The 13,851-nt window shown below is 39.6% G+C and overlaps 1 protein-coding gene across 1 annotated transcript in view; it reads right to left on the reverse strand.

The window, feature by feature from the left end:
* Positions 1 to 13,851, reverse strand: part of NOTCH2 (notch receptor 2) — a 153,513-nt gene that overhangs the window by 78,472 nt on the left and 61,190 nt on the right. The window contains exon 3 of the mRNA XM_010967928.3: positions 2,985 to 3,244. Coding sequence (XP_010966230.1) covers positions 2,985 to 3,244 — 260 coding nt within the window. The remainder of the gene's footprint in view (positions 1 to 2,984; positions 3,245 to 13,851) is intronic.

A 13,851-nucleotide genomic window follows, 5' to 3' on the forward strand; every position in this document is an offset into this window, starting at 1 on the left:
ATGCCCCCTCAGCTCCCCAAATCCCTGTCCCCTCTCTCTCTCATACGCACACACCTGCACATGTAAACACATACCCCAAGTTTGCTGTTTCTTTTTACTATATCACCTGTCTCACTAGCAAGGGTCAGATCCCTGTAGTAGGCTCTCAAATCATGTCTTTTAAATGAATAAAGTGCATTGGTATTTTCCACAATACACAATGACTAAACACACCGCTTAGATGACAGAAACAAGCCAATACTACTTCTGTCTCCCTTAAATACAACATACGTGCACATGTATTCTGGGAAACATTTTAATTGTGGTCTTGACAAAAATGCTGCTGGATGTGTTTGAAGAGAATGAAGAATCTCTGGCTCCTCATATATGAAAATAGCTAGAAGCTGTCATGAGAATAAAGATCTAGAAAGGTAATGATCACGGACTCGCTTAGGCAGCAAAGTACCAGAAAGAAGTGGAAAGAAAGTGCTGGATTCAAAGTATGACTCAAAGGAATCAAAGCAGATTCTCCAAGGTAGAAAGAGGAAAAAAAAAATACTCCCACGCTACCACTAAATTTGGTATTCACATGGCTTTTTGTTTTCATTAGTTTAAGCTTTGTTAAAAAATAAAAGTATGAGAACTGCCTGAATTGTTAATACTCCAATCGGTTGTCTAGGTAAATATCCAAATCTTTGACCCCCATAGAAAAGCAAATGAGAGTCATGACAGCTTCTTAAAAGGGAGAGAGAGGTGGCACATGAACACACAGAAGTGCTCTCTGTCTGTCAGGAAATATCAAATCAAAGGGGAAAGAGCAATAAAAATCTGGGCACAGCATATATATCTCAGGGTGCTAAGCAGAGAGGAAATGAAGGAACCAAAATTTTCCTTTCTATTTTTTCTTCATTCAACCAAGAAGTACTTACCCACAGTGGAGAACAGATAAAAATGGTTACTGCTGACAAGAGTCTATATCAGTGTTTGCCTACCACTGAAACAAAAAGGTCTCTGACCTTGGTTTCCCATACATGTTTTGTGCAGGAACTAACTTCCTGCCTCTGTTTCTTCATCTGTGAGTGGAGAGGAGCTCATAACGTCTGACTAGGTGGGCTACTGGGCTGTCACAAAACCGAACGGGTGAGCTTGACCTGCAGGGATCCCTAAAGTGACAGACAAAAGTGGCGGCTGTATAAAGATGACCAGAAGCCCAAAGAACACCAAGAAGAGATCCTTTTAACAGCAATGGAATATGCTTTAAGGATTTATTTCAGAGTAACATTTTAATTATGAAGAAAGCATTACTGCCATTTCCACTAGTTGGGATTAAAATGTTTTAAATGGATAAGCCCGCCCTTTGCTTGTGGAACAAAACAACTCAAAACTGACAATCAGGAAAAAGTTATTCTCTTAACCACCAGATCTCCTCAATGACTCACAGCATCAATGCTGTCACAGTCACAATGGAGATAATGGATCATCCTAACTATCTTCTACCTGTGCCAACACCTTTTAATGAAAAAAACAGTAGAATATTCCAGACTAAGTGATTCAGTCTAGTCTTCTGAGTATGTTTTCCATTTTTCATTTTATCTACAGAATTGCTGGTAGTGGTGAGGAGACAAAATGGTGAATAGTTCTTTTCTTATGTAACTTAATAAACACTTATGCTTCATTCTGAATAAAGCTCAGATCCACATTTGAAGAACCCATAATAGAGTCAGAGGAGAGACATGTAAAAATTAATTACAACAAAATGCGACAGATAAAATAATAGAACATAGAGACTAACTGCATAAAGGAATCATGAAAGGGTCACTAAGAGTTTACAATAACATTGGGCAATCACCAATTATAGAAAGGGGCATTCCAGGCAAAAGGGTGTGCAACAGCATGGAGGCAAGAGGAAGTATGACGTTTTCAGGAAATGATGAGAATGCTGGCGTCACTACAGCTAGACGCTTGCGAGGAGGTGAGGCTGTAAAGAAATTCAAGTCCTAGTGAATTTGTGAAGGGCTACAGAAGCCAAGTAAAACAGTTTGAAGTTTATTCTGCAGATGATGAAAACTCATTAGGCATTGTAAGCAGGCGAGTTTGTGAGCAGATTTGCACTTAGCATTAAAGGTAACGTGACAGGTAAACCAGATGGGGATAAAGGCAAGGACCCCCAGTCAGGAAACAATTGCAGGAGTCTAGGTGAGAGATGACACGGACCTCAGCTACAGAGCAGCAGAGGAAATGAAGAGGAGTAGGCAGGTGAGAGAGGCAATTCAGAGGTTAGAGTAGGTGACTGAGTCTAAGTAGGGTACTAGTAAGTGAGAAGTAATTTCTAGTGTGAAGTGTTTGGAGTGGACATTGGCACCAGTATTTATAACAACATGTTGAGTTTGAGGAACCTGCTGAATGTCCAAGGATGAGATGCAATGGATAGTTGGGAATATGAGCCTGAATGGCAGGGTGGGGATGGACTATGAGAGTCATCAGCAAAGAATACAGATGAAAGCTGAAGCAACTGGAGATCATGAGAGTCCCTGGGGAAAGCAGTGATATGGCTCAAAAGAAGGCTCAAAACAGAGTTCCAAAGAACACAAAAATTAAATGAATGAGGACAAGGTCAAGGTGATACAGAAGCAAAAGGCACAATCAGTTTATAAAACCAGAAAAGCGAGTGCCCTGAATGTCTGGGGAGAGAAGATTTCAAGGAATAAGTTATCAATAACAACTCTTCTTCTGGAGACAGTGAAGTAATTCTGATTCCTGATCCGAATACACAGACTTTAGGCAGTCAACTACTTCTGAGTATTTGACTCTTTTTTTTTTCTCTTTCTCCTCTTTCAAAAGGAAGTTAAGGATACTTGATTGGAACATTCCAGTCCCTTACCATAATGTTAAACATGTACCAGAGTTGGGGGACCCTAAAGAGCCAGATGACAGTATCTAGAAGATGCTAAACAGAAGTACCTGCTCGGAATAGGAAAGTAGGGGTCTGAGTCCCACTTTGTTACCTGTAAAGCCGACTTGGCAGGAGCACTCATAGGCATCCCGGCTAAGCACGTAACAGGTGCCTCCATTCAGGCAGGGCTGAGACACAAAGCAGGGGTGAGTGGTCGAGTACTGGCAGTCCTCGCCTGTGAACCCTGGGGCACATCGGCATGTGGCTTTCCCCAGCATAGCCTGGGCCACACATGTCCCACCATTCTGGCAGCGGTTCTTCTCACAAGGGTCTCGATGTTGACAATATTCTCCCAAGAAGCCCTCTGGACATCTGTGCGGAAAAGAGAGGAGTCCATGAAAACATCTGACTTCTCGTAAGTCCAAAAACTTACAGGATAGAGCAGCCTATTCAAGAAAACTAGATTGTGAATTGAGAAACCTGGAGGTACAACCCGTAAAACTGCCTTACTTTAGGAAAAGAGGTGCTTAGAGAACTTAACCACACAGTCCTATGCCTTCTTGCATCTTGCCAGGTGACAGAATACAGGTGGGTGATCCAGCAAGGTCTGCCATGGCCAGTCAGCATGACCTTGATTCAGAGGCAAAATACAACCATAGCCTTTTTCATGTATGTACAGGCTGATCTGGTGTAACAGCACCTTTTTGCACACTATTGTTGATCCTTGTCTTTAAATCATTATCTTTCTCATTTTGACTAAGCCATTTGATAGAATTAAGATTTTTACATCATAATGCATGGACTGACCCTGTTATCCTCTCCAATTTTAAAATATATAAAATATCATGTGTTTTCTCTCAATTAACCACTGAGAAATAGTAAGTTCTTCTTTTCTCGTTTCCACTGGGACATCAGTTGGCCTATATCTAAATTTCTGGGTTATGTTCAAGGGGCTGAAACTGTAATAAAGAAAAACGAGGTATAGGAATAGGGAAAGGATCAAAGGGGCTTTTCAGAAACTGAAATCTGTTAAGATATTAGTAGCAGGAAGCTTTTCTAAACAAAAAGAAAAGCAAAGAATATAATTAAAATAACATAAAAAATATCTAAGGTGCCATACAAGCACCAAAGCAAAAAAGGAAAGCAATTCAAGAATAATATTCTATAACATTTTCCACGTGTGTGTTGAGGAATCTTTTTATATGCTACCTATTGATGCGTAAGATATATAATCATCCCAAACTGCGTGTAATATTCTCTAAACAGCATAAAAAGGCATGGAAAGTCTCCATTTTCATAATGAAGAGGTTGTTTAAATAGGACCTTTAAGAAGCATTTAAAAGGAACACAAAGTCTTTGATTCTAACTATAAATTTTGCCATTTGGCTGTCGCCCCATATATTTGGTTCAACCTATTTCTCCATTTCACTTTTTGGAGGATAGAAAACTAAATCTACAAGGCTGTTTCACCATCACCTCAAAGATAACACATTTCAACCAAACTCTAAATCATCTCCCTCAAAACCAAGTCCTATCATGTATTCCTATAATACCCAATCACTGTGTCCTGACTCTCCCAATCACCCAGACTTGAAGCACTGGGGCCCTGTTTCACTCCTTCCCGTCTTGGCCAATCATATCCAAGGTGTTTCGTTAGCCATCAGTTGACCAGGTGAAATCTTTGGAGATTTTCTTTTCTCAAAATCTTCTCATAATTTTGAGAAAAGAAGGAGGACTAGATCTTCGGGAACTAAGAACATGCCCAGAAGAATTACGCAGTAGCTAAAATGGCTGGAGGAGGAAACAGAGCTGGAAGGGCCTCTGGCTGGTAATGGATGGAACCCCGCACAGCCTTGTACTTTCCCAGAGCTGTGCACAGTAAGCAAGGCAGAGCCAGGAACAGCTAGATCTCTGAGCATCTTGATGAGCACATGAAGCTACAGAATGAAAGGCAGTGAGGAGAGGGCACAGCAATGAGACCAAAGACTGACTGAAGTTTCCTCATACGGTCAGAAGGTCCATGTGGAGTCCTGGTGCTATGACTTTGGACAAGTTACTTAACACCACTATCAGTTCTCTCACTTTAAAAATAGTTAATAAAGCTACCTACATCATGAGGCTGTTGTAAGAACTGAACAAAATCAAGTATGTGAAACCTTATAAATACTTAAAAGTTTTGCAAATGAAGAACTTTTCTTTTCCTCTTTGTACTTACTGAGGGAAAATATGATGCTTTATTCAAATCACAGCTTGATTTGATAATAGAATAGGACATTTTCTAATTATTTTTTAAGTAAAGGAGCAAAAATTGCATGTAGCATAGCTAAAATGAACCCCAAGCTATATTATTAAAAGCATTTATAGCTTATTCAAGAAATCTGTTATGGATGATGTTAAAAACTGAAATACAATTCTCATTCACAGGGACAGTCCTCTGGGCATTAAGCCTGCCTGACAACTCTTGATTCTCCCATATGGGAACTATTTACCTTGTAAATAATGGCAAACTTTTAAACCTGGGTGGGCTTCGCCCAGCTTTGCTACCATGACCACCTCCCCAACACTATCACGTGACATCTGCTCAGAGAATGCAAACTCACTTAAATACCAGCATCATAAACATGTAATGAAAACATAAGGTTCCCAGGAAAACAAAAATGAAACAATATGGAAGATTCTGGAGCCAAGCAAAAGTATTACTGAATTATCTGTTAGCAGGGTTTAATCTACATTGTTGCTCACTACCAAGTATATAAGAGTAAGTTTCAACTAAGATACTAAGAAACCAGTAAAAGTAGAGGTTGGCAAACTACATCTTGTGGGTCTACTCTGGCCCACTGCCTGTTTTTGTATGGCCTGAGAGCTGAGAATGGTTTTTACATTTTTAAATGGTTGGGAGAAAAAATCAAAAGAACAATAATATTTCATTTGAAATGTTTGAAAATTATGTAAAATGCAAATTTCAATCTCCATACATAAAGTCTTGTTGGAACACAACCATACTCATCCATGCAGGGATTGTCTATGGCTACTCTTGTACTACAATAACAGAGTTGAGTAGTTGTAAGGCAACCACATGGCTCGCTAAAGTATTTTCTATCTGGTGCTTTACCGAAAAAGTTTGCCAACTCCTGAGTAAGACAATATATGAAGCCTAATTCTATAAATAGCATCCAACATGCTTATCAATGATGCTGTTGATGACGAAGAAGAATGTTCTCATATCAGTTTCCACAAAGAACATTACACTCGTTCATTCATGCAACATTTACCAAGTACCTATTAAGTGCCAGGCATGGTTCTAGTGCTAGGGAAATCCTTGAACTCATGGAGTTTAAATTCTAGTAGAAGAAGACAAAAAACAAAACTAATAGGTAAAATATATAATAAATTTGTTAGGCAGAGTTAAGTGCTATGAGTAACAGTGAAACAGGTAAGGGCCATAGGAAGAGAATGCATTGGTAATACTGGGTTGGATAAGTGAGGTATTTCAGTAATAAACAGGAAAATCAGAGAAGGCCTCGCTGAGAAGGCATGTTTGAGTCAAGTCCTGAATGAGGTGAGGGACCCATGCAGGTAGCTAGGGAAAGCATGTTCAAGACAGAAAGAACAGCAAATGCAAAGGCCCTTAAACTGGGAACAGTCCTGGCATGTTTGAGGAATAGCAAGGAAAACTCTTTGGCTCTACGTAAGGGATTAAGAAAAAGAGTGCCAGGAAACCGATGAGAGATGTAACCGGGAGGCAGATCATGAAGAGCCTTTAGGCCACTGTAAAGGATTCAGGGTTTTACTCTAAGTGAGATAATACTTAGATATGATGTACAACTGATTTATTCTTCTAAAGCCCACATACAGAACCACATCCTAGTTTTACATGAAACTAGAGCCATTGTTGGTATAATAATAAAGTCTTAATTTCTTATTTAAAATGTTCTAGCATTATAGACTGTTTATTCCTTTACCTTAAAACATATACAAGTCTTTTTTAACCTACATTTTTCACTAAGCCCCAATTCCCTTGTCAAATTCTTCTTCCTTCACAACCAAACTTCTATAATGGTAGCCTAATTTCAGATACTTTTCCTTTCTGTTCCATCTTCTTACTTGTCCCTTTGCAACAAAACTTTCGTTCTAATTATCGCCCAGAATCTATGTCCTAAGAGCAACGACTTACCCCTTATCAAGTTCAGTGATCTCATCTGAGATTTTATCACAAGGAAATTCTCTTTATGGAAGGTATTGCTGGCCACGCCTTCCATCACTTTCATCATTTTACATTTGGCTTCTATGACTCCCTCTGTCTATCTCAAAGCTCTAGAAATTTTTAGTCTAGATTACTGATTCCTCTACTTCTTCTTCCCCATCAACTACAGCCACCTTAAAGGGAAGTCTGGGCTGCACTGCTCTTTTCTCTCTTATGCATGTTATTTTTGTTGCTGTTCATTTCATTCTAAACAACCACCTTCAGCTCCAGTTCCATATGTTCGGTTTACTAAAAGTCATCTCCTTACCCTAATATATCCTGCCAATACTTGAAACTAAATATTTTTAAAGTAGGATCACTTTTCCATGAAACTTTAATGCATCCATTTTTCTAAGGCTTCCATTCACAATCTCAAAAGTCACTTTTGGTTAATCTTTTTACATTATCTATAACTTATTAACATATTCTGACAAGTCTTGCTAACCGAGTTCCCGCAGTACTTATCATTAATATTCACTGTTTCCTTTCTGAGAAAAAGTCTAATCATCTTAAAAGCCTCAGGCCAGACATCTTGTTACTGGCTTTTCCCCCACTTCTATCCATCCTTGGAAACCTGGGATTCAAGGCACCCTAAGGTAACTTCTACCCAAAAAATAATTCTTTCTAAAATATCCCTAAAAGTTAATCACCAGTCTCTACTTGAATAAAAGCAGTTAAGCATGGTGTCTGAGAAACAGAATTCAATAAATACTTGAAGTCTTTATTGTTCCTGTACTAAGGGTACAGACACTAGAACCAGATCACCTGGATTTCAATCTCATTTACTCTACGAGTGATCTTGAGCAAGTTACTAGACCGCCTTGTTGCAAAATAGATTTAATAACAATGTCTACCTTGTAGGGTTTTAAATAACTGTAAAGCACTTAGAACAGTATCTAGTAAACACAGCAAAAGCCATGCACTTGTTCAGTAAAATAAAGGTACTGGCTCACTACTTTTGCAACAGAACTGTCTTCAGTGTAGGTGGATCCCATTGTCACAAACTCTTTCTTTCTGATGTCTTAAAATTCTGCCTTCCCTCCTAGGTATATACCCAAGATGGCTGAAAACATAAGTCCACACAAAAATTTGTAAAGAATACTTGTAGCAGTATTATTCACAATAACAAAAAGTGGAAGCAACCCAAATGCCCATAAGCTGATGAATGGATAAAGTGTGGTGTATTCATACAATGAAATATTATTTGCCATAAAAGAAGGAATGAAGATCTGACACATGCTATGACATGGATGAACCTTGAAAACGTCATGTTCAGTGAAAGCAGCTAGAGACAAAAGGCCACATATTGTATAATTTTGTTTTTGTGAAATGTCAAGAACAGGCAAATCCATAGAGACAGAAAGTAGGTTAGTGTTGTCAGGGGCGGGGAAGAGGGGAACTGGAGAGTGACTACTAAGGAGTAGAGAGTTTCTTTGAAAGGTAATGAAAATGTTTTAAAATTAGAAAATGTTGATGGTTATACTTAACTCTGAATACACCTGGAAACTATGTCCTAAGAGCAATGCATTGTGTAGCTACAATTTTCTGGAAAAGTCGATCTTTTAGACATTGTTTTTCAGGTCTGAAAAAAACCACTGAATTGTACACTTTAAAAGAGTGAATTTAATAGTATGTGAATCATATCTTATTTAAAAAAAATAATTCTGCCTCTCTACAATTTCTGCCTGCAGGCTATGCCTGTCTTCTAGAACAAAAAGGAACAAGCCTTCTGCTTCTCTCACATGTGACCCTTCAAAAATTTGAAGATAGCTATGTTGACTCTGTTTTCTTTTTTTCCAGGGTTCAATGCTTTGGACTATTCCAGACTTCCTCACCATTTCAGTGGCTCTCTCACGCTTAAGATAACAATGGTAATAATAATGACAGTGACCAACATTTTCGAAGCATTTACTGTGTGTTACGTATTTGCTAAGCGTTTTACAGCCATTATCTCTTTTATTAGTCCCTGTAACAGTATGTTACCCTATGATCTCAATTCTGAATATGAGGACCTTAAAGCTTAGAAAGATGATTTCACAGCTAGCAGACGTCAAAGGCAGGACACAAATCTAGGTTTAACTCCAGAGTCCATGTACTTCAAAACTGGACTATCTTGCCTACCTTCAACAAGGTGCTCCTAGTTCATCCAAAACTTCTTTTAAAAGGTAGGGCCCAAAATGGAAGAAAAAAAAAAAACAACACGTAGCATATATGTTCTTACCAGCACAGTGCTGAGCTAGACCATCACCTCCTGTGTGCCAGACACTGTTGTTTCTACTGCTGCAGCCCAAACCTACATTTACTTTTCTAGAAGTCACAAAATACTCCTATGTACTACCAAACACACAGTCGTTGAAAAGCCCATTTCCCCCCCACATGAATTACTTTTATGCCCTATTTCTCCCGTCCTGTATTTGTACGTGTTCATCGAACCCAGTAATTGGAACTGTCATTTCTTTCTTTCATGCTGAATCTTTACCCCAAGTTTCTTTGATTGAGATAACTTTTACACTTTATTCATCTAATCACATAATTTCATCCCTGTACCAAACCTCAGAAGCCAGCTGGTCTGAACCCTATTACACTGATAAGGACACCAAAGCTAACGGATCTGCCCCAAGTTTGTTGTCTGTAAATCTAGAAATTTCCCCAGTTTTGCGTCATCTACAAATGTATCTCTAGATTCTTCATGAAAACATATAATAGCACTTAGCTGAAAGTATTCTACAAAGTCTTTCCCCAAGACTGGCACCTATTCAGTCAGCTCTATCATCTTAATTACACCAGCATCCTATCCACACCTTTCCATAAGGAAAGCCAGAAAATTGCTCACTGAAACTAAGCACACCACTTAAAGAATAATACTCCTCAAGAATAATTTTAGTCATGTCACTTCTCTGCTTGGAAACTAGCTTTACTGCTCAGCCCTTCAAATCCAAGTTCCTTAGAATCTGTCTGCCTCACTCCTACCAAATGTCTTACTCCCTAGTAACCCATAACTTAAACACTCAAGATTATTTCCACACTCTCTACTGTTTCCTATGTAAAAATCTTCTTTCTAATTTCCAGTAAGAAATATCACACTTTCCCATCTGATACGTGTCTGAGTTATTTTTCCTTTTTCTATCCTGGCTTCAAAGATCTGCTTAAAGCTTTCTCCAAACCATCTCACCCATCTCTGATCTAACAGTAGTTACATTCTATGTTATACATTACATTATTTCTATCAATATGACTCTTCTTCATTTAAGCCACTGTTATGTCCTTCCTGTGCCTCTCTCAAACTCCCAGTTGATTTTGTGTGTGTGGGTGGGTGGGTAAGGGCGTGTCTAGAGACCCTGGTGCAGGTGCCTTGAATACCTTGAACTCCTATGTACCACTAAGTACTTCATTCCAAACCAGGTTAAATGTCACATGATGGATAAAGTCAGTCTCTCAAACCAAACCTGTTACAAAATACCTTACCAACCCCACACTGTGCTCTGCCTGGTAGAACAAAGGCCAAGGTCACCATAAGAAACATACTGAGGTACAAGATTATCCCTCACACCCCGGAGGCTAAGCAGAATTATGGACATGGGAAGAAAAGGGAGAGGCGGGGAAGTGAGGCAGCCAAAAGTAAAGGACCCCTGTTTCCTAAGGCAGGAGACCTTTCAACTTTGCAAATCTCTGTTCAACTGTAATACAAGTATACCGTACACCCTGTGAGTCTGAGTAGGAATTAAGACTCTGCTGAAAACAAGAGCTTAAATAGGTCTCTTCTTGAGATGGCTTGAGTTGATTTTATCATCCAAGTTCCCTTACAAATCTACAGATCTATAATGTCACCTCAGAACAATTTTTAGGAAATAGCCCACATCTTGAACTGAAGGTTTATGTAAAAAAATTTCTAAAAAATAACCGAATAAATCTAACACTTGGCCTTTTGCTCCCCAACTATATAAACGCCCTCCTCCCGGGACGGAATTTATCACTCATCTAAGCAGTTCTCTCAGTGACTTCCTCCTAGTCTCTCCCCTTCTCTGGCTGCGGATCTCTGAGAGAACAGAGTTCACAAAGGAGGCTGCGAGTACAGGGAAACTGGGGAGGGGAGGGGGGGCTTCTTCCCTGTAAACTAGTTTCATAAACTAACCTGAATACTTATCAGCTCCATCACAGATATATTCATGCCTTTTTCTGAAAAAGTCCGCCATTTCTGACATGAAGAGGTCCCCTCTCATTGTTCCTGCGCGCACACACACACACACACACACACACAGAGGGAGTGGGGTAAAGGGGAGGGAAGGAGGGAAGAAAAGAGGGAGAAACAAGGGATCCCTCCTAATGGAACTGGAACACATTCCAACTGAAAGGTTGCCCATACAGTCCCCCCTCAATAAAGCAGATGAAAACCAGACCCCAACTCTCACATGTCACCAGCAGCCTGAATTCGTTTACATGTAGCCACTGTACAGATTTCAACAGAGCGGGGATGTGAACAGCAATTCCAATCTATCTGGCAATGGCTGCAGTTCGGGGTCCGTCTCCCTAGTAATACAGGACAGAAAAACTTGTTCTTTCAAGTTTCCTAAGTGAATAGCCACTCGTCTAGAGAAAAGCTTAAAACACTGTAGCAGCTTGTGTCAGCTCCAAGATGACTGAAGTCTGAGCAGGAAATAAGCCCCTTTTCCAAATAAAAGCCAGTGTTCTCCCTCCCTTGTTTTCTCCACCGAATGTTCTGTATCAGCAGGGTGAGCCCAAATGGCATCCAGGGCTTTGCTGCAGCTCTGCCTTTAGTTTTTTGTTTTTGGGGTTTTTTTTTTTTTTTTTTTTTTCCGTAAGGATTTGGTCATTAAAAAAATAAAACCACAAAGCAAAACTCCACCACATACAAGAAGTAGAAAAAGAGAGGCGTGCTTTACAAAACATCTATTTCAAAATCATGATTTTTTAAAAACTATACAGAATGTGGAACGGAGGGGAAAAAAATGTCTCATGTGGGTTGCATCGGCCCTGCAGCTGCTCCTCATTAAAGCTCCTCTTTACTCCCTCTGGGCTGGCTTCCAGCAGAAAATTCTTTAAACAGAACTCTGCTTTCAACCCACTTTCTTCTTGCTCTGGGCCTCTCGGCCCCCCAATCCGCAGTGGCAGCCTGCCCTAGTTGAGCTCTGAAGCGGGGGAGCTGTCGTTAAGGTAAATGAGGTAAGGGCAGAGGGAAAAAAAAAAACAAAACCCAGAAACCAAATTAAGCATTGGTCAGTAACAAAGGTCTGCAGTTTGAAAAGGCCCCAAATCAGTCTGTTCTTTCCTGTGACCATAATGCCAGCTTAGTTTCCTGCCCCCTCCCCCAGCCCCCGTTAAAGTAGATAAAAATAATTGCTAACAGCCAAGGCTAACTGTAACCAGTTAAAGTTCCTATGTAACATGTAATTCCCAAGGCTCTGGCTTACAAACTTCTAATGCCCCAGAGCCTACAGAATCAAGTCCAAACTCTTCAGTTGGCCTTCAAGAGGCGCAACCTACTTGTCCGACCTCATCGTCCCCCTCCTCCTGGTACCCCCAATCTGATATCTCATCACTGTTAACTTTTTAATTCTGTAACTCTGTGTAAAGGTAACTAACTGGGTTATGCTAACTACTGAATTTGTTTTTTAAAAAAAGTACAGGAATACTTCTTGTTAACTTCCTGGTAAAGTGGAGACGAAAAGGGAAGAGCTCTGTCATGTTGACTTCTTGCCATTCCCATTGTCACCTCCCCTCACCCAAAAAAGAAAGAAAAAAAAAAAAAGGAAACATTATGGCTTAGTCAGCAAGAATTAAAAACAAAAAGAACTGAAAAAATGTATTCACGTATAGTGTTAGGGCCCAGTGCTGGGCTGTTTGTGGTAAAACACACTTTCTAGGGCTTTGCTGGTTTGATGTAAAGGAAACAAAGACAAATATACAATTTCTCTCTCTCTCTCTCTCACTCACACACACACACACACAACTTTTTCCTTTTTTTACCACAACTCATAAACAAAGACTACCAAATACTGCAGGACAGCCCATTTTTCTACTATGTAAATTCAGCTTCCTGAACAGAACATTTCTGCTTTTCTTGTAGAAGTATTTCAGAAAATGTTAATCTTGGTTCCCACATTAGGCTGAATGCTTCCAAATTAAAAGTTTCCCACAGGAAAAGAATTTCACGGGGAATTGTGAGGCTGGGAATTATCTGCTGAAATGCCACCTCACTTGGTTTCCATGTGTTCAGGTTTTTCACCACCCCCCTCATCTGAATAAAGCAGTAAACACACACTGATTTTAATAAATACAAACCAAAAAGAAGCTGCAGCTTTAAAGCTGTTAATTCACAGCATTGTTCATCTTCATCTGAGACTATGAAATCAGTAACCACTGCAATGGGAACCCATGCTTTATTTACACAAGAATTTGCAAACACCCTTATCTTCCAATTTATAGTCTGGGCTCATTTATCAGAACTCAAAAGCTGAACTGAGAGCCTCGCCTCTTCAATCATCACTTGAAAGATTGGGCAAGGGCACACAAACAGCGTTGAAAGGCTTGTGTTGCTCCTATAACGGAAGGTGGCCTTTCCTCTGTCTTGGAGCACACAATCGGTACCTTACCATATTTCACTGCACTGGACCCTGAGAAAATGTCTACTTGTGATTAAAACATGGCATGCATATTCTAAACATATATGAGTTTACAAAGAGCATTCTTCACAATAATAGGAAAAATGAATGAGTTA

The sequence above is a fragment of the Camelus bactrianus genome, chromosome 9 (genome assembly GCF_048773025.1).
Source record: "Camelus bactrianus isolate YW-2024 breed Bactrian camel chromosome 9, ASM4877302v1, whole genome shotgun sequence".
NCBI lineage: Eukaryota > Metazoa > Chordata > Mammalia > Artiodactyla > Camelidae > Camelus > Camelus bactrianus.